The 20,666-nt window shown below is 39.5% G+C and overlaps 1 protein-coding gene across 19 annotated transcripts in view; it reads right to left on the minus strand.

Moving 5' to 3' along the window:
- Ttll5 (tubulin tyrosine ligase like 5) overlaps positions 1 to 20,666 on the minus strand; it is a 242,939-nt gene that overhangs the window by 222,037 nt on the left and 236 nt on the right. For 8 of the 19 annotated variants that reach the window (XM_070029485.1, XM_070029462.1, XM_070029431.1 and 5 more), the window contains exons 1-4: positions 20,455 to 20,622; positions 18,953 to 19,122; positions 14,389 to 14,495; positions 722 to 804 (exon numbers count right to left, since the gene is read on the minus strand). In XM_070029485.1, coding sequence (XP_069885586.1) covers positions 722 to 804; positions 14,389 to 14,495; positions 18,953 to 19,026 — 264 coding nt within the window. In that variant the 5' untranslated portion in view covers positions 19,027 to 19,122; positions 20,455 to 20,622. Of the gene's footprint in view, positions 1 to 721; positions 805 to 14,388; positions 14,496 to 18,952; positions 19,123 to 20,155; positions 20,177 to 20,454; positions 20,628 to 20,666 lie in introns of those variants that run through there. The other 11 variants (XM_070029412.1, XM_070029421.1, XM_070029395.1 and 8 more) reach the window with 6 other exon arrangements.

The following is a 20,666-nucleotide window of genomic DNA, read 5'->3' on the forward strand; positions in this document are numbered from 1 at the left end:
CTAATTCAATCATTCTATTTCTAGAGGAAGACACAGGACAGAGAGTGCAGACCAATAACTCCCAGGGTAGTGACTTGAGGAAATGATCTAATGACTCCTGACCTAAATCCCAAGGCTGTCCTGGCCTCTCTCCTTCCAAAGACCTAACTTCTCAGTTTATCTCTGACCCTGACTCTGCTTGCACTCAAAGAACCTCAAGTGAGTACTAGACAATTCCTTATGAGAAACTCTCCCTCTGGCCTAAGTTTTTTGAGTTTTTTTGTTTTGTTTTTTGTCAGTAGTGGGGCTGGGCGCTGTCCTTCAGCTCTTCAGCTCAAGGTGAGTGCTCTACCATTTGGGCCATAGTGCCACTTACGGTTTTCTGGTGGTTAATTGGAGGTAAGAGTCTCACGGGCTTTCCTGCCCGGGCTGACTTTGAACCATGATCTTCAGATCTCAACCTCCTGAGTAGCTAGGATTACAGGCATGAGCCACCGGTGCCCAGAGAGCTTAGGCTCTCTGGCCTAAGTTTAAGGGCACAGAAAAAAATTTCGGAAATGCTTTTCCATATATCATAAGCAAGGAGAAACTATACTACTCAGAAATTTTACCCAAGTTCTGCATTATCATGAAGCACTGGTTCCATATAATGTCTACAGCTGTCACTGTTAACTGATAAAGTTAGGTAGCTACAATTTTTAGCTTTTGAGCAGACCAAATGAGGAAGTGAAAATAAGCTTACTTCATGAAATCCATGGGCTGTCAGAATACTGCGTACCAGGCGACTGTCTGTTCGCACAATCTTATAAGACAAATGATAACGTTCTAAAGAAAAACACAGAATGAAATTCAGTAAACTCAGCATTAACTGTAAGGACAAAAATAAGCTATAAATGGTTAATTATAGTTGCTTAATAATAGATGCTAAATTATAGTTAGTAACATTATACTGCTACCCTTCAACAACATATAAATTGAGGATATTTGGAATAGACTGAGTTTTTTTTCAGTTAACATTTTTTAAAAACTGCATCTTTGTTTTTATTAGTTTCTAATTAAAATTTAAGGTCTTCCATGAGAAATGTGGGTAACAAAACAGGTAGAATTAACACAGCAAGGATACAAGCATTATAGTATCACTTTACAGTGGTTTACAATTACTGTACGTCAACATAATCTTGCAGTGCTTACAAATTATAGTAGTTAAAAACCCTTCCACGGGCTGGGAAGGTGGCTCAGTGGTAGAGCGCTTGCCTTGCATGCCTGAGGCCCTGGGTTCGATTCCTCAGCACCACATAAGCAAAAAGGAAAAAACCGGAAGTGGTGCTGTGGCTCAATTGGTAGAGTGCTAGCCTTGAGCTGAAGAGCTGAGGGACAGCGCCCAGGCCCAGAGTTCAGGCCTCACAACTGGACTTCCCCCTCCTCCCCAAAAAAAACCCTTCCACTAAGTAGTATTATTTACTGCACTGAATTTTTTTAAAGCACACATATCATAATCTATTTTTTAATTTTTAATATTCCAATTCAATTGATTTCCTTCATATAGTTTTTTCAACTTGAAAACATTTTCTTAGCTAGGCACTGGTGGTGCACACCTATACTAGCTACTCAGAGGAGGCTGAAATCTGAGGGTCATAGTTCCAAACCAGCAGGCTTTGAAACTGTCCTTGAGACTTTTTAATTCACCAATCCATGATCTGTCCACAAGAGCCTTATCTCCAATTTACGCAAAAAAGATCCAGAAGTGGGCTGGGATGTAGCTCAGTAGCAAAGCGCTTGCCTAGCAAGTGCAACGTCCTGGGTTTGATCCCCAGTACCAAAAAAGAAAAGACAAAAAAAAAAAAAAAAATCCAGAAGTGGAGCTATGGCTCAAGCAATAGGGGCCATCCTTGAATAAAAAGACTAAGGGACAGTAACCAGGCCCTGAGCTCAAGTCCTAGTACCAGCACAAAATAAAACATTACTTTGGGAAGAGGCCGTTAGGCTTCTCCAGACACCAATGAAATGAGGTCCATGTACCCAAATATTAGGATCCTTGCTGTGCACAGCGCTCTGTCCTGGAATGATGGTGACCAGTATTTCTCAGGCCACAAATTATAGCACATTTTAGGCCAAATTCTTCATTATGCTGTAAATAGTACTGGATTCATTGCTACACTTTTGAAATTGGAAGAATTCACAGAAAAATCTAAAGTCTCATACTTGTCCTGAAAAACCAGGCACTCTTGGGATCTCTTCTCTCCAATAGTAAGCTCCTGAGGGCCGATGTTTGTGACAAGAGACTATAATTATGTGAAATTCCAATATATCCCCAAAGGATAACATTTACTTTGGCCTATTAAATCAAATCTCTTTCTATGTATGTATCACTACTGAGAAGGTAACTTTTTAAAGGACTCAATCCATTCTAAAATTTTTCTGGGTTGTTTTATTTGGGGTGTTAGACAACCACTCTACCACTTGAGCCACACCCCTATCTCCAGTACTGAATAATTTCTGAATGAGAATAGTACAGACCCAGTAGTCTGCCTCTATCACCAAAGACAGCCCTTTCATTTTATGAATTTGTGCTGATCCCTACATAGCTTTGGCAGGGACACCAGGCACAGCAGATATACAAAGACTAACATGACAAGCCTGATACTCCACACTTGTTGTGGCAAGCTTACAAAGCCCAGTTCCAGGCTTTTCCCAATGACCCATCATTATTAAGTTGTCTCTGCAATATCAGTATAAGGAAAGAGGTACAGGTCCTATATGTTTATTTCAGACCAGAATACAATGTAGGAACCGTATAGATGGAAGATACATTATGATTCCAAGTTGGGGAGGGAAAGCACCAAATAGGTTATGCCAAGAGAAATAAATACTCAAAAATTGACTGGTAACATTATAAGAAGCTTAAAGGGCCTCCTAACAGCCAAGTTTGAGGCAATTTTAATATAAAAATGTAAGGAAACATAGATTATGATGCAATTACAAAAGAATCCATGCTGATAAGAAAGTGAGAAGGTATACTGCTTTTCATTTGTTACTATAATAAATTATCCTTTAAGGGTTAAAGTCTTGAGGCAGTGACTACTTGTTGCTTGCTTAAGATCAGCAAATTCTGTCTAGCAGAGCAACACGTGGTAGTAATCCAAACACCTGGTTGGTTGTGTGCCTTTATAGCCCTGCAAATCTTTAGCTCGTGGCTCTCCTTCTAGGCTCCGCTGTGTCAGAGTGTAGGACGAGGCCCGAGCTGCAGCCCATTTAATAAAACCTTAAAACAGCTGTAGAGTCTGACTCTCAGTGGTCTTCTTGGTGGGGGTCCTGCGACCTGGGCACAACAATCCTGTCTGGCAACTTAAACACAAATGTACATTATTACAGCTGTGGAGGTCAGGAGTCCAACACAGGTTTTGCTAGGCTAAGGTCAAGGCCCTGGCAGGCTGTACGCCCTTCTGTATGCTTGCGTCAGATTTGGTTGCTCTTCTTTTCCAGCTTCTACTGACTACACCAATTCTATAGCTTATGGTTCTCTCCCACTGTCTTCAAAGGCATTAACGGCATGTCTAGTCTTTTATATTGCAGCACTCTGGCCTCCTCTACCTCCTTCTTCCATTTTAAAGAGCCCTGTAATTCTATGATATTGGGCAATCTATTTTAAGGTAATTGATTTAGCAACTTGAATTCCCCTTTGCCATGTAAGGTAAAATATCCCAGAGACTAGGACATCCATGCACTGGATTACCTCAGCCCACCTTCTGGCCCACAGAAGTTCACATCCTTTTCATTTTCAACCTACTCCAGCACCCCTATCAACTCAACCCAAATCTAAAATCTCATCTAAATTTATCAACTCCAAATAGCCAAATCTCTTAGATCAAAACTGCTCTCTATGTACCTGCAAAATGCAAGCAAGTTATTTGCTCCCAAAATACAATATACAGAACTCCAGCCACAAGTATCTGGTCCAAAATAGGAGAAAACTAAAGGAAGAAAGGGAGCCATAGATCTTAATAATTTGAAAATATAGCTAGGCTAACTCTATCAGGTTTTAAGGCCTTAGAATAATGTTATGTGATCCACAGGTATGGCCCCTAAGACCCAAACTCCAGCTTTGGAGTGGTTTCTTGCCTGCAGAATTTGGAGGTCCAACAGCTTTCTTCCACATTATCCTTGGGCTGTGTCTTTCAGTCTAAACTGGCAGTGTGTTTGCTGGTCTAACATTCTGAAGAATCTTGCAGGTCCTTTGTATACTGGTTCACTCCTTTATGTAAGAGTCCCTTTGAGGGCTGGGAAGGTAGCTCAGCGGTAGAGTGCATGCCTTGCAAGCATGAGGCCCTGGGTTCGATTCCTCAGCACCACATAAACAGAAAAAGCCGGAAGTGGCGCTGTGGCTCCAGTGGTAGAGCGCTAGCCTTGAGCTAAAGAGCTGAGGGACAGTGCCCAGGCCGAGTTAATGCCCATGACCAGCAAAAAAAAAAAAAAAAAAAAAGAGTCCCTTTGACCTGTAGCATCCTAAGAAGAAAGCACCTTCCACAGAATTTCCCTTTTGATTTCATTTCTAGGCTCTCCTTCTTTGCTTATGGTCCTCTTTCTCCTTCCTCAACATAAAAGTAGCAACCTAATCCCTCTCACAACACATCACTGATTCCTCCTCTTCCTTTCTTTTTAGAAGGTAGATATCTTTGGGAGACTACTGCTTACCACAGAGGGAAAGTATTTTGCAGAAAATCTAGCCAGTAAATGTAGAAGGAAAGAGAAAAATAATCACCACAGACAAGTATGAGTAGATACCAACAGGTAAAAGACTAGCAGAGAACAGGATGCTCAAACATATCAAATTCCAGAAAAATTCATGTAACACAGGAATAAATGCACTTTCACAAAGAAGCAATATGCTGAACATTATCTTTAAATAATGCAGCTTGTAATAAAAAATAATGATACAATGTAGTCCCAAAATTGACATACAGGGAAGAACACAGCTTCATTAAGAAATATTCCCACTCAAATTCAAAATTCAAATCCAAACGTGGGAACTGATAAAGATATCAATTAAACTAGTCTGGACTCTGAAATAAATTTGAAGTCTGAGAGATAAAGCAGACTAATGAACTACAACAATTAAATGTAATCTTTGATCACATCTTGGATAGAAAAACAAACCAAAATAGCTACAGAGGACAAAAAGGGAACAGGAGAAAACTGTGCAGGCCCTGTGGTTGTCTCATCCACCAACAGCTTACTGCAGGGCTAGAGAAGACGCCCTTGTTCTCAAGAGATGTGTGCTGAATAATGAATTGGGCTAGGGAGGATTTCAGCCAATTCAGAAACACAGAGAGAATATACATGGGCTCAATGTATTATACTTCCAACTTGCCTGAAGGTGTTTTGTTTGCTTGTTTTGTGCATGTCCAGGCTTGAACTCAGGGCCTGGGCACAGTCCCTGAGCTTTTTTTTGCTCAAGGCTAGCACTCTACCACTTAAGTCACTTTACAGTTCACAGTTTGGGGGGCACTTAACTGGCGGTAAGAGCCTCATGGACTTTGCTGCCCACACTGGCTTCGAACTCTGATCCTCAGATCTCAACCTCCTGAGTAGGTAAGATTATAAGTGTGAGCCCCCAACACCCAACTTTGCCTGGATTTCTTATTTAAATAAAAATGTTTAGAAAAATGAAAGAAAACCAGGATCTTCCATTATGCTATGATCACTCATATCTCTACTTCTGCCAACTACAAAGTCCCTGTTGAAGGCAGCTTCTGAGTGCTTGCCTCTCCATGTCAACCCTCAGGAAGGTGGTTGGTAAGGTGTATGGGAAAAACATACTGATTACTTGTCAACTGGGAGAAAAGAAGAGTAAGAAAAGGAGTAGAGCCAGGTTCAGGCTTTCTGCCTGTCATCTTTTTGTTTTTTCTTTCTTTTTATTTTTTAGCTGTATGGGGGATTGAACTCAGAGCCCATATCACTTGAGCCAAGCCTTAGTCCTCTTTGCTTTTAGTTGTTTTTGACTCCTATCTGGGTCAGTTTGGCCTCAGACCCTAATTCTCCTACCTTTATCTCACAAGTACCTGAGATTACTTAAGATGTACCACCACACCTGGCTCTTTATGTACTTTTCAATAAGTTATATAATTTTTCTATGCTCTATTTTTCCCCTGTAAAAATGCAGAGGATAATACGAGTACTTACCTCATGTAAATCTTTAGAACAGATGTTGCTACTTAGTAAAAATGATTTTATATAATAAAGAACTATATACTAAGCTAAGCATTGATGGCTCAAGCCTGTAATCCTAACTTAGAAGGCTGAAATCTGAGGATCAAGGTTCGAAGCCAGTCAGGGCAGAAAAGTCCCCATGAAATTCTTATCTTAACCACACAAAACTGGAAGTGGAGCTATAGCTCAGTGGTAGAACACTAGCCTTGAGTGAAAGAGATGAAGGTCAGCACCTAGGCCCTGAGATCAAGCCCCAAGACTGACAAAAAATAAAATAAAAAATTATATAGTAAAATAATTATTAATGCTTAGCATCACACAGTATCACATAAGTATACATACACATAAATACATAGACATATATGTGTACATATGTGTGAGTATATCAGGGCTTGAATTCAAGGCTTGAATTCTTGCTTTTCACTTACACCAATGTTCTACCACTTTAGCCATGCCTCCAGTCAAGCATTCTGTGCTAGTTAATTGGAGATAAAGGACTTTTCTGTGTGGTCTGGCTTCAAACCACTTAGCCTGATTATCTAGAATTATAGGCATGGCCTCTTAAGCACCTGGTCCATAAATTAATATGTATTAATTTATATCAATCCATATACATATATATTCAGTCTCCTCAACTGGGTATGGTATTACATACCTGAAATTCCTGCATATCCTGCCTCAGGAGCCAGAAACAGAAAGATTCTGAGTTCAAGGCCAGCCTGGGCTAGTAGTAGGGTTAGAACTCAGGGCCTAAGTTTGCTTGTTCCACTAGGGTTCTATCTCTTGAGACACACATCCAGCCCTGCTTGTTTTCAAGTTACTTTGGAGATAGAGCCTTGTAGACTTTTCTATTCTTCTATTTTTCTTCTATTCTTCCAAATAAGAAATAAATGTCCACTGTACTTGGTACTTCTCAGAAGTAGCGAATATGAGTACTTAAGGAACAAGCAGTGATCACTTTTCTAATAATATATACCATCTAACAGTCATTCAACCCATATTCATTCAATATGTTCCAAAAGGATGGTGCAGGAAGGAAGAGTGAAATAGAATGCAACCATTACTGCTGGAGACTTTTAATTCCCAGTCAGACTTTTCATGCAATAATGTTGGTTAATAGTATATAACATATAATAATACATTTTAGTCCAGAGGTTATAAACTGGTGACTAAAGAGGAAACCCAGCCTACAGATAGAAAAGTCTTTCTGGGATGGGAAGGTGGCTCAGTAGTAGACCGCTTGCCTTGAATTCCTGAGGCCCTGGGTTCAATTCCTCAACACCACATAAGCAAAAAGAAAAAAGCCGGAAGTGGCGCTGTGGCTCAAGTGGTAGAGCGCTAGCCTTGAGCTGAAGAGCTGAGGGACAGCGCCCAGGCCCAGAGTTCAGGCCCCATGACCGGACCCAAAAAAAAAAAAAAAGAAAGAAAGAAAAGTCTTTCTGACATTTATAGTATTTTATGTAAGTCTGAATTCATAATTAGTTTTGAAAAGTATAAGAATTCACTTAAATCTAAATTTCTAAGGTTCTCTTGGAAAAACCTGGCAACCTTAGTGTGATGGTTAAATTTTTCTTTCCCCCAAGTGCTGGAGCTTGAACTCAAGCCTGGGCGTTGTCCGTGTGCTTCTTTTGCTCAAGGCTAGAATTCTACAGCGCAATGGCTTTCTCTGAGTAGTTTATTGGAGATAAGAGTCTTACAGACTTTCCTGCCTGGGTTGGCTTCAAACTATAGTCTTCAAATCTCAGCCTCCCAAGTAGCTAAGATTACAGGTGTGAATTACCAATGTCCGCTTGTGATGGTTAATTTAATGGACCAACTTAACTGGGCCATGGAATACCCAGACATATGGTTATTTCTGTGCCTCTCCAAATGAGATTAACATTTGAATTTGTGAGGTGTGTGTAAAGCAGATTAACCTCCCCAAGGAGGGTGGGCATCATTCATTCCACTGAGAGTGTGTGTGTGTGTGTGTGTGTGTGTGTGTATATATGTGTGTGTGTGTACGTGTAAAATATTTAACTATGTATCTCTAAGAGCCTAACTCATATACCTGGACTTGAACTTCTGCTGTAAACTGAACCTACCAAATTGCCCAAGAAAGGACCTCTTTACCCTTTATTTTCTTCCATATAAATATAAGAGACCAAGAGCCAGTGGCTCATGACTGTAATCTTAGCTACTTAGAATGTTAAAATCTGAGGACTGAAGTTTGAAGCCAGCCTAGGTAGGAAATTCTATGACTCGTATCTCTAATAAACTAGCAAAAAGTGGGGCTGTGGCTCAAGTAGTAGAGTGCTAGCCTTAAGCAAAAATGTTCCAGGACAGCCGGGCGCTGGTGGCTCACGCCTGTAATCCTAGCTACTCAGGAGGCTGAGATCTGAGGATCGTGGTTCAAAGCCAGCCCGGGCAAGAAAGACCGTGAGACTCCTATCTCCAATAAACCACCAGAAAACCGGAAGTGGCACTGTAGCTCAAGTGGTAGAGCGCTCGCCTTGAGCTGAAGAGCTGAGGGACAACGCCCAGGCCCAGAGTTCAAGCCCCAAGACCGACCAAAAAAAAAAAAAAAAAAAATGTTCCAGGACAGTGCTCACGCCCACAATTCAAGCCCAAAAACTAGCACACAAGTGAATGTGCGCACATGTGCGTGCGCACGTGCATGTGTGTGCACGTGTACACACACACACACACACACACACACACACACACACACACACACACACACACACACACACACACACACACACGAATGAGGCAAAAGGCAGGACACCACTTTCAATATTAGCTACCAGCCAACGATTCTTTTTCTAAGCCTGTGAACAAGTACTGTATCACTACCTCTTCCCCAACCAATCACATGTACCCTAGGAGGCAACCTAAAGTGCTAGATTTGGCAAGTTCCAGGTTGAATGCCAAAAATGTGGCTACCAGCAGACAAAGGACCCAGGGAGCAGTGAAAGTGCCCAAAGATTTAGATAAAAATAGCATGGGAGTGGTTAGGGATTTAGCTCAGTGGAAAATACTTGCCTAGTAAGTTCAAGGCTATGAGTTCAGTCCCCAGCAGTGGGAAAAAAAATAGCATAGTGAATCAGAATGAAGCTAAAAGTGACCCATTTGATTTTTAGAATATAGGAGTAACTCCTTCAATAGCAAGGAAGGAATTACTGTTCCCTAGTGTAAGAAATTTGGGTTGTACTTATATTATTCAATATAATAGTTACTAATATATGACTAATAAACATTTGAAATGTGACTAGTATAACAGAAAATCCAACTTTTTGTTTTATCTTTTTTCTTTTTTGGTTGGTCGTGGGGCTTGAACTCAGGGCCTGAGTGCTATCCCTGAGTGCTTTTGCTAAACATGCTCTACCATTTTGAGCACCACTTCCAGTTTTTCAGTGGTTAATTGGAGGTAAGAGTCTCATGAGGATTTTTCTGCCCAGGCTGGATTCAAACCTGGAGCCTCAGATCTCCAGCCTCCTGAGTAGCTAGGATTATAGGTGAGAGCCAATGGTGCCTGGCTTATTTTACTTTACACAATTAAAATTACGTTTAAAAGTGGATATGTAACTAAATTATTAGAAAATATGGGCTGAAAGTATAGATAGGAAATCTGAATTTTTATTTTATTTTACTTTATATAATTAAAATTACATTTTAAAGTGATATGTGACTAAATTATTAGAAAATAGGGACTGGGAGTGTAGCTCACTGGTAGAGTACATGATTAGCATGCACAAGGCCCTGGAATCAATCTCCAGTACCAAAAAAGGGGGGGGGGGTTTAATCAGAAAACATCATTGAAGAATGTTAATTATGTGAACTTATTTTTATCAACTATAATGTTTCTGACACTAATCAAATATTTCCAATGAAAATTTCACCAAGTTAAGATATACTGCAAGGGTAAAATTCACACTAGATATAAAATACCCCATTAATGATGTTTTCTATTGATGTTTGGGATATGCTGGGTTAAATAAGAGATTCACTTTTTACTGAGTTCACTTTTCAAATTTTAATTTACATACATAGCTTTCATTATACTTCTGTTGCTAGTCTATAAAAAATATAAATCTGGGCTGGGAAGGTGGCTCAGTGGTAGAGCGCTTGCCTTGCATGCCTGAGGCCCTGGGTTCGATTCCTCAGCACCACATAAGCAAAAGAAAAAAGCCGGAAGTGGTGCTGTGGCTCAAGTGATAGAGCGCTAGCCTTGAGCTGAAGAGCTGAGGGACAGGGCCCAGGCCCAGAGTTCAGGCCCCACGACTGGACCCAAAAAAAAAAAAACCCAAAAAACAAAAAACAAAAAAACAAAAAAAATATATAAATAAATAAATATATATATATATATATATATATATATATATATATAAATCTACTAAACGGACATACTGAAAGGCAAATTATAAAAAGATGTTTGGTCCTATGAAAACTTTAAGCTGATGGGCTGGGAAGATGGCTCAGTGGTAGAGTGCTTGCCTTGCATGCATGAGGCCCTGGATTCGATTCCCCAGCACCACATAAGCCAAAAAAGCCAGAAGTGGCACTGTGGCTCAAGTGGTAGAGCACTCGCCTTGAGCTGAAGAGCTGAGGGACAGTGTCCAGGCCCAGAGTTAAGGTCCCATGACCAACAATTTAAAAAAAAAAAAAAAAAGAAAAAAGAAAACTTTAACTGAGAAGACCGTTGTTGCCTTTAGAATATAATCCCATTTACATGTTTAAAGTACATATAGTTTTGGAGAAAAAAGTTGTATTGAGGAAAAGGCCGTATTTCTAAAGTATTTCACAATAAAGCATGAGAAATTATACTGCCTCAAGAAATACGTAAGAGATAACCGGAAAAAATAAAATTGAATCTAACACTGAGATGAACAGAAGGTAGTTACTGTCCCAGATAACTTCTCAAGGGGATTTATCCACAGGCTTAAACCTAAGTAGATCTATGTCCTTTGTCAGCTATTTAAGACAACAACCTCAACAAAATAAGTTATAAACCAGCTGGCACCAGTGGTTCACGCCTATAATCCTAGCTACTCAGGAGGCTGAGATCTAAGTATCACAGTTTGAAGCCAGCTAGGGCAAAAGAAGAGGGCAGAAAAGACTTGGAGAGACTCTTCTTTTTTTCATTCTTTTTTTTTTTTTGGTCAGTCGTGGGGCTTGAACTCTGGGCTTCAGCGCTGTCCTTCAGCTCTTTAGCTCAAGGCATGCGCTCTACCACTTGAGCCACAGCGCCACTTCTGGTTTTCTAGTGGCTTATTGGAGGTAAGAATCTCATGGACTTTCCTGGCCAGGCTGGCTTTTAACTGTGATTCTCAGATTTCAGCCTCCAGAGTAGCTAGGATTACACACGTGAGCCACCAGTGCCTGGCCCGAGGAGACTCTTATAACCAATTAACCACTCAAAAACTGGAAGTGGTGCTATGGCTCAAGTGATAGAGCAGTAGCCTTGAGCACAAAGAGGCTTAGGAACAGTGCCCAGGCCTGAGTTTAGCCCACAACTGACAAAAAAAAAAGTTATAAACCAAAACTGTTTAACAATTCAGCTACTAGTAAAAGTCACTCCAACTATTTGTTTTCTTCATAAAGGAAGGTGAATAAAATGATGAAAACTCAAGAAACTGAGAAAATAGAGAAATATTAAAAGCAAAGAATTTGAGTGGCTTTACCATAGGGATGTATAAAGAGAAAAGATACAAGTTCTAGAAAACAGTCATCATCCACTACTGGTAGATATTACTTTTCCATAACTGTTAAGTATTAAAAAAGAAGGGTCTGCTTATTGTCATAGAATACATAGAGACTACTGTATGTGACAAGTGGGCCAAAAGAAGCATGTTTTGCGGGTATTATTCACCTGTGGTTATTACCCACAGTTGACATTAAGGTTTGAATCATTTATAAAGAGAGTTTCTCAGCAGTCTTCAGTTATCAGGCTTCAGAGAACATGAATGAACCATGTCCCCTTTAAATGGTAACCTAGCAACTTGCTGAGGGGTTTAGAACACAAGGACTCAGGAGAGGAGCATCCAAATCCCCAAAGAAAGCTTATAGTTCTTTGAACTTCTTGTTGTGGAGTAATGAGATCTTAAAATCATTTAAATGAAGAGTTAATTCTATTCAGTAAGTAGAATGAGTGGCACAAGTTTGAAGTACCTACTATGTGCTAGGCATTAAAAAAAATGCATGTAATCCTCACAACACTTCTAAGATAATCCTCATTTAGCTAAACTACTGGTTAACAGAATTTAAGTGACTTGCCCAAGACTCACAGCTAGTAAATGCTAAAGCCGAAATTTGAACCAATGACCAAGAGAATAAGTACCGAACAAACTCTTTCCACCAAACAATGACAGTTCATAATATTATAATCTTTGAAAGTAGCTACAGTCTAGCCCTAGGCTCAGAACAGTGTTCAGTGATTTGCAGATTAAGTGAATTCTCTACCAATATCCCAAGAGCCAATTTTGCAGAGATGGAAAAGCTCTCAAATTCATATGGAATTGCAAGAGGCCCTGCACAGCCAAAACAATTTTGAAAAAGAACAATGTAAGAGGATTTAAATTTCCTTATTTTGAAACTTAATACAAAGGAAAAATATTTGCAAGTATTATATCTGATAAGGATTTAATATCCAGAACGTACAACTCAACAACCAAAAAAGCTAACACAATCCTTAAAATGGGCAAAGCCTTAAACAGACATTTCTCCAAATAAGATACACAAACAGCCAACAATCATATGAAAAGATGTTTAATGTTATTGATCAACAGGGAAGTACAAATCAAAGCCACACTGAGATGGCATTTCTAATGCATTAGATGACAATAATCGAGAAAGTAGAAAATAATGTTAATGAGGACATGGAAAAATAGAGTACATAGATGTTGATACACATTGTTGGTAGGAATGTAAAGTGATATAATTACTGTTGAAAACAAATTGATAATTATGTAACAAGTTAAACAAATAACCTGACAAATCTATTCTGAGTAATACCCAAAGGAATTAAAACAGGTGCTCAAACGAAAACTTGTCCACAAATACTTTTAACAGCATTATGCATGAGAGCCATAAATGCCTATTAACTGAGGAATGGATATATCTATTCAATGAAATACTATTTAGCCATAAAATGGCATGAAGAACTGATAAACAATCCAACATGGGTAGACCACGAAAACACCGCAGGTGAAAAGAAGCCAGATATAGAATGCCACAAGCTATATAACCCCATTTATTTGGAATATCTAGAATAGAGATCTACACACAGTAGCAGGCCCTAGTTGCTAAGGACTAATGGTACAGGGGAATGGAGAATGACTGATGACTGGGTATAGGCTTTACTTTTGGAGTGATGAAAATGTCCTGAAGGCCCCCATCCTGCACAGAAGGGGCTTGGCTTATCTAAGTTCCACACAGGTGGGAGTACAGACTTTCTGCTTGCTTGCTTGCTTGCTTCCTTCCTTCCTTCCTTCCTTGCTATCTTTCTCTTTCTCTATCTCTCTCTTTTCTTTCTTCAGTCTTTCTTTTTTTGTGTGTGCTGGTATTGGGGCTTGAATTCAGAGCCTTGTGCATTCACTTGCCTCACGGCTGGCACTCTGCCACTTGAGTCATACCTCTAGTCCTCTGCTTTTCACTATGTAGCCCAGGCTAGTGTCAAACTCTCAGTCTTCCTGCTTAGTTCCCCCCCCAAAAAAGGATGATATTATAGACATGCACCACCATAAAAAAAAAAAATGTCCTGAAACTAGACAGATCATGACTGCACAACTGTGCTCAATGTTAATAAATTGTATCTCTAAAATGGTGAAAAGGGACCAGTGGTATAGCTCAAGTAGTACGACACTTGCTGAGTATAATACAAGGCTTTGGATTCAATCCTCAATGCCACCTCAAAAAAAAAAAAAAATAGGTAGGCATGGTGGGGTGCACACCTATAATTCCTACTATTTATAAGACAAAGGATCAAAAATTTGAGGCCAGAATGGAAAAAGTATCAAATCTCTATTTCAAAAGCAAATAAAATTTTAAAAAATCAGAGAAAAATGTATACAATAAACAATTTAAGAAATTTCAAATAATCATTCAACTCAATAGATTTTTCTGATGGCCAAGACCTTTTCTCTATATGTGTCTTATTAATTTTTTCCAGGGTCATGTGAGGGTCCTGCCAACTCTGCCTTCTGTAGGAGATGTTAGACCTACCTCCAATTCCTCGAATGTTGTTGTCCTTTGTGAGAATAGCCTCAGCATGGAATACCAAAACTGGAATTCTCCTGCAGCCTCCGGTCCACATGATACATGGATGATCCCTACAACCACAACAAAAGGCTTCAATCATCTACAACTCAAAATCTAAGCTACTGATACAGAGCAGTAACTTTCCTCCTCCTTTTGGAATGAGAGCCCTAACAGTCTACGGGAAATCACTCAGCTCCCACTCTTAGCCATGTGTTTCAGATTAAATCAACCCGGTTGCAGGGATGTGCCTGGATTAAGTCCATCACTCCATTTTAGTGACTGGTTCCAGGATGAGCATGTGAACCAATCAGAGCCTATGAAAGGTGTTCAGAGACTCCCTGATGAAGCAGTGATTTCTTTCTCTTCTATAGCAACTACAGGTGATGGCCCCTCTTTTTCTTCATGGTATAAAATGAGAATAAGAAGACTGGAACTGCAAGAGCCGTTGTGTGATGATGAGGGGAAAGCCTAGAGCTGTTAGTAAATAAGTCAGTTGGAGCCAGATTGAGAGGACAAAAATGAGATCCTGGGTGATATCATTATAGAATCAATGCCTGCCTAAATATGATTTAATAAATTTCCTTTCTTATTTAGAATGATTTATGTTTTAATATCTTAAACACATAAAAAATCCTAAATAGTATATTCTCAATAATATATGTCTCTTTATGTCCTACAGTCACTTTTCAAGCCAATCTGATCATCTACCCTAACATTTTAAGCTAGGAAGCCTAAATTAAAACAAGTACCCAAATTAAAATCATGTATTTTAAAGAAAACCTATGGTAAATGGAAAAATATATACCTTCCTCCAGTATAAAACAGAGCAGAAAGGAACTTCTTATATCTGGTTTATATCTGGCTTTCCTTGCCCTTAGGAAAGCTCAGTTTCAAACTTCAACAGACTTCACAGATTAGAAAAATCTTCAACCTCCTCAGGGCCAATATGTAGAAAAGGGAGGTGGGGGAATTCAATGAATTGAGTCTCTCCTATGTACCAAAAATAATCTCACTGACTTGACCACACTAGAATGGAAGCAAGTATCTCAAGGAGGTTCAGCTATTTGACCAAGGTCATAGAGCTAAATAACTGCACATAGAGATGATGCACAGGTTCTAGACCCAATGTCTATGTTCTTTTTGCCTTTTGCCATTTAAACAATTACATTTCAGTGAAGTTCTGTATAATGAACACCTTGAACTCAATTTTTTGGCAATTTCATCAATCCCTTAAATGGAATAAGATCTATTCAGCCAAGATTCACTCCTCTTTGTAAAATTCACAGGACTGCACCTGTTCACAAAAGTTATATCACATCTCTGGATCAAGATAGATCCACCCAACCCAGGCTTTAAAAGACCTGAATTTTGCCAGACTGCCAACCTAGAAGTTAGACAGTCTCTGAACTTGGATAGAGCTGCTAACAGCTTCTATCAAGAACAGAAAGCAAACACTACATCTACTTTGTTTCCTGGTGAGAAATGGTCTTTACAGGTGCCATTTCTGATGTAAAACAAAATTCAAGGTCTCAGTTTTCCTTTTTCTAAGCATTTTGAATGTTTTCCTTTTCATTTAGAGTCATAAGGCAATTTAGCAAGGAGGATTTTTTTTTTTTTTTTTTTTTGCAGCTTGCTTGTTTTTTTATCTTAACCACATGTAAAATGTGGGCATTGGGCTTAAGGATTCTTATGATCTCTTCCAACTCTAATTTTTCTGTCAGTGGACAGAGGAAAAATTAGGAAGCCTAAACCAGGAAGTCTTAGACAGAAATTCTGGACTGTATCTGAAGTTCCTTGTCCGTCTAACACTAGCTACAAACTGGTACCACTATGCCTTGGCAGCTAAACAATAGATTACTGGCTACACTTAAAAGAGCCTAACTGGAGTTAGGACACAATTACAGATGCGCAGCTGGGAAGAGCTAAGGCCCTAACAATGCTGTCTGTGGAAGCCAAATCCCTGAAAAAGAAATCTTTTCATGTACAACCCACTAAGAAGAGAGATAAAAAGACTGGATAAATTATTGGTTTAGTTAAGGTTAACTAAAATACCCTTCAGGCAGATTGCTGTCTTTAAAAACATGCTCCCACCAGGTGGTGCTAAAGAAAAAAAATTACAAATGACTAGGAACTTGAAACTGCTAGATATTAAGAAAATCCATTTTTATGGGAAAGAGAGAACAAAGAATTTGATTAATTACTGAAAAGAACAAGTCGTATGATACAGTCTATTGGAAGTCCAATGGTTTTCAAGTAGCATCTGTTCATGAAGAGTACATACTTTCTACTGCTGGAAAGTAGTTTTTGCATTCTTGCACAGTGTTTTCCTCATGCCACTGCCACATCAGATGTTCCATTTAAGGCCATTCCTCCATGGCCTATGTAAAAAGTCCCACCATCTCCAAGGAGATTCCCCAGCACTACTGCTCATGCAGATGGCCCTCATTCCCTAAATCCTGCGGCACTCACTTTATGAGAATTTGCTGCAGGTCTTTTAAACTTATATAAAGCTACCTTCTATGATAGACATGAAGGTTTTTACTTTCCCAAAGACCAAACAAATGCTGTATCAAGTTCTTAAATGAGAGTTCCACTTCTACATATAAATTTGTATTTGGAATCCCCAAACAAAATACAAAATACTTTTCTTTACATTTACTCTTTGAAATAACATCATGTAAAACAAGAACTGCTTGGGCAGTTTCTAACCCTGAAGTCCAGGATTACAAGGCAGTAATATTTTACTAAAGTACAGAGATGTGAGGCAACCTGACATACACAAGGATATCTATCTTTGGATGAAATCTGCCTCTTTAAGTGGCATAAGACTGTCTAGTTTCTAAATCTTTTAAACTGTAAACCTCTGATCCAGGGGTTAAAAAACTAAGACATCTTAATTTATAAAACAAATGTCTGATTGACAGGACAAAAGCTGATGGAACAGATTAATAGTTAAAAACCAACAGGAAAACTGGGAGAAAGTGAGAGAAAGGGTGACATTGTCCAAAACGAAATGTATTCTACATGACTTATATAACTGTAACCCCTCTGTATAGCACCTTTATAAAAACAATTTTAAAAATTAAAAAAAAATCAACAGGAAGAGTCTGAAAGAAAAAAGAACAAAAAGTCTAGAAATCTAGATGAGTGTCAGAGAGGAATGCATAAATATTTTCAGTCTAATTCTATTAAAAACTTAGCATTTCTCAATTACAAATACAGATAACAAACCACAATAATAATGTTATTTATATCTAGCCACAAAGCTCACTAACAAGAAATAATAATGGAGTTAAAAAAACAATCTTGATTCACAATAAAAAAAAAATCTTTAGAAATGGAAAAACTACTGCTTGCAGAAGTTAAATTTTTTGTAAAATGGGTAAAAGACAGTATACTAAAAGCAAAATGGCACAAAAAGACAAAGCAACCAGAGGGAATTATCTAATTATCCTGGAAAAGAATGACCCCAATATACTGTCACATCATTATGATTTTCTATGATCTAATAGTGAAAAGAAGCCTGTCCAGAAATCTTTTTCAATAATCTTTTTCAAATGATATTTAATGTAATCTACCTTATTAAGTCTATCAGAAATTCAGTATTAAAATGGGTAAGAATTATACATTTGTATATTACTTTATAATTTATCAAGTAATTTCACACACAGTATTCCATTCGGTCCTAACCACACTCCAATAAAACAGCCTGAGCGATACCCTTGCTTTTTAGGTTACAAGGCACACATACATCCCAAAGGAGTACCTAAAAACCTATCTCAACTTAAGCCTGTTTCTCCCTCTATTCTGTGGAAGTAGTAATAATAAAGGAGGTAAAATAACAAAGCTTTTTAAAATCTAGAAAAGGTAAGTATGATTCTCAAGCCAACACTATAAGGCTCCCTGAGGAAGTTTGTGGATATTTGTATGGCTGATCTTAATAGAGTAAATAAAACGTAATTTTTTACGTTTCCAGATAAAGATTCATTTCCAGATAAAGCCCACCCCATCATCTACAGTGGCTGCCCTTACCACTATCATTCATTTTAATTATGAAAATCCAGCAATCAAGACACTGAACTCAGCTTGAAAGATCTCTGGACAGCCACTGTTGTTCAGTAAATGCTGCATAGGCCACAGAACTTCAATACCCTGCCCTAGAGTTGCTGTTAACATATGGGTCTTTTTTCTATTACCACTATGTATCATTTTAAAGGCTTTGAGAAAAACAGCATAACACAATCAATGTCAGAGTTTGGAGACTTACTTTTCTTCAATATAGAAAAATTCTTTAAATCTCCAACATTGGAATCTCTTATTAAAAAAATTCACCCAACGGCTACCTGCATTTTACAACATCTGAAGCTGATGTTCATTCATCGTCTAACTTGAATTCTATGGTGGATCAAGCTAAAACCAGAGCCATACAATATGAAAGGAAAAATACTGGACAAAAGACATTTTGAGTAAAAGAATTCATCTTCTCTCCTAATGTAAAAGTTACAAGCACAAGTTTGCAATTACTTACTCTTGGCTTACCACCTCCTCATCCTCTGAGGATGATGCTGTTTCCTCCAGGTCCCGGGCCATCACGATAGGCATTTCCTTTAGAGTTTGTCATGCAGTCAGCAGACTGGGGGCCTCACAGACCTTTTCTTGCAGATTCACTGGATCAGACAATTTGGGTGGCACAGATTCCTGCAAGAAAGCAAAGTGATCTGAAGCACAACAGAGTTGTCTATTGCTTCATTCTGCTGACGATCTTCCAAATAATGAAAACAACCCGAATCTTAAATAGTATAGAATCACGCCAGTCTTTCCCACTAGATCTGAATCGCTAGATTCAACACTATTTAAGAAGCTTACCCTCTACTACAGTGCCTCACATGTGCCACAAAAATCAAGAACATTATCAAAGATACTGACTGTGCTGTATATACTTGAAAGTTAAGTTATTAAGTTTGGTTTCTCCCTTGGTTGTTTTTTTTTTAATAGACTAAGTCTAACTTGAAACATAAGGATAATCTCATTTCACTTTTAAGGCAGTCTAGGTTGGTAGCTAATTGTCTAAAACAAAGTCCTTGCTACAGAAACGGATTAAAAATAAAATTTGAAACTCAAGGTTCAAGACGCTTGCAAATATTTACAAGCACCATAGGCAAGATGCTACTACCATGTTTCAAGTAAAACCAATGCAACTGAATGATTAATAATAAATGCTCTCCCTAATCACAGGTTGTAAAACTAGCTGGAGGAGGGAGGAGGGAGTCAAAATACTCTTCCAAGACTTAATAATTATTCTCCCGGTACTAAAAATCACAAACTTTGATCCGAACCTCAAACAGACATTAAAATTACGAAACTTCCAACAGTGCATTTCTAATTCAAAGTATTTTTTCCCGTTCGAAACAAAGTACATGACCATGACCCTAATAAGCCCAATTACTGAGAATAATAACGACTTCAGGACGATCTTTCCAAACTTCATTCTTTTCCTATGCATTCAATATACAGGATCAGACTACGAATAAGACAACACCGAGCCTGATAAACATCCCTCGCTGATCTTCAGTGGCGGGGGGGGGGGGGGGGGGGACGGAGGGGAAGGGATGGACAATATCTAACATCTCTCTTCGGAGGATTCCCAAAGAGATTTCTGGATCTTCTCCAAAATGTGTAGGTAGTCCTTTGAAGTTAAAGAACCACCTTCCAAGCAGGAAGGGATACCAACCTTCCCTAGGCTCCCCGCAGGAGCGGGGAACGGCGTCCAGCTCCGGGACGATTAGGGGCGCTCGCTTCACAGAGGTCTGCCCTCGGCCCCGGCCCCGCTCACCCCAACCCCAGGCAGGCCGGCCGGTGCGCCCCCGGCCCGGGAAGGACGCGGGAACCTCAGCGCAGCGTTAGAGCTCGGAGCGCCCGGAAGCCAACAGCTGCTCCGGTCTCCGTGAGGGAAGTGCGGGCGACGGCGCCCGCCCGGATCTGGGGGCACAGCTTCCTCCAGTAGCAGAGCGCGCCGGCGCAGGCGTTTACCTGTCTCATTTTCCCATGGCTCGGGGGGCGGGCAGGCGGGGACCGCGCTCGGCTCCTACCTCCCTTCTTCTTCCGCAGCGGGGCTCACGGCAGCCGCCGAAGGTGGCTTCCCCGGTTACTACAACAACCAACAAGCAACCGCCCGTGCTCGGAGCCACTGCGCAGGCGCCCGCCGCCTGGCGAGGACAACGCTCGGCTCCCGGCGCGAATAA

This window comes from Dipodomys merriami, unplaced genomic scaffold, assembly GCF_024711535.1.
Source record: "Dipodomys merriami isolate MVZ:Mamm:240054 unplaced genomic scaffold, mDipMer1.0.p SCAF_1, whole genome shotgun sequence".
Classification (NCBI taxonomy): Eukaryota; Metazoa; Chordata; class Mammalia; order Rodentia; family Heteromyidae; genus Dipodomys; species Dipodomys merriami.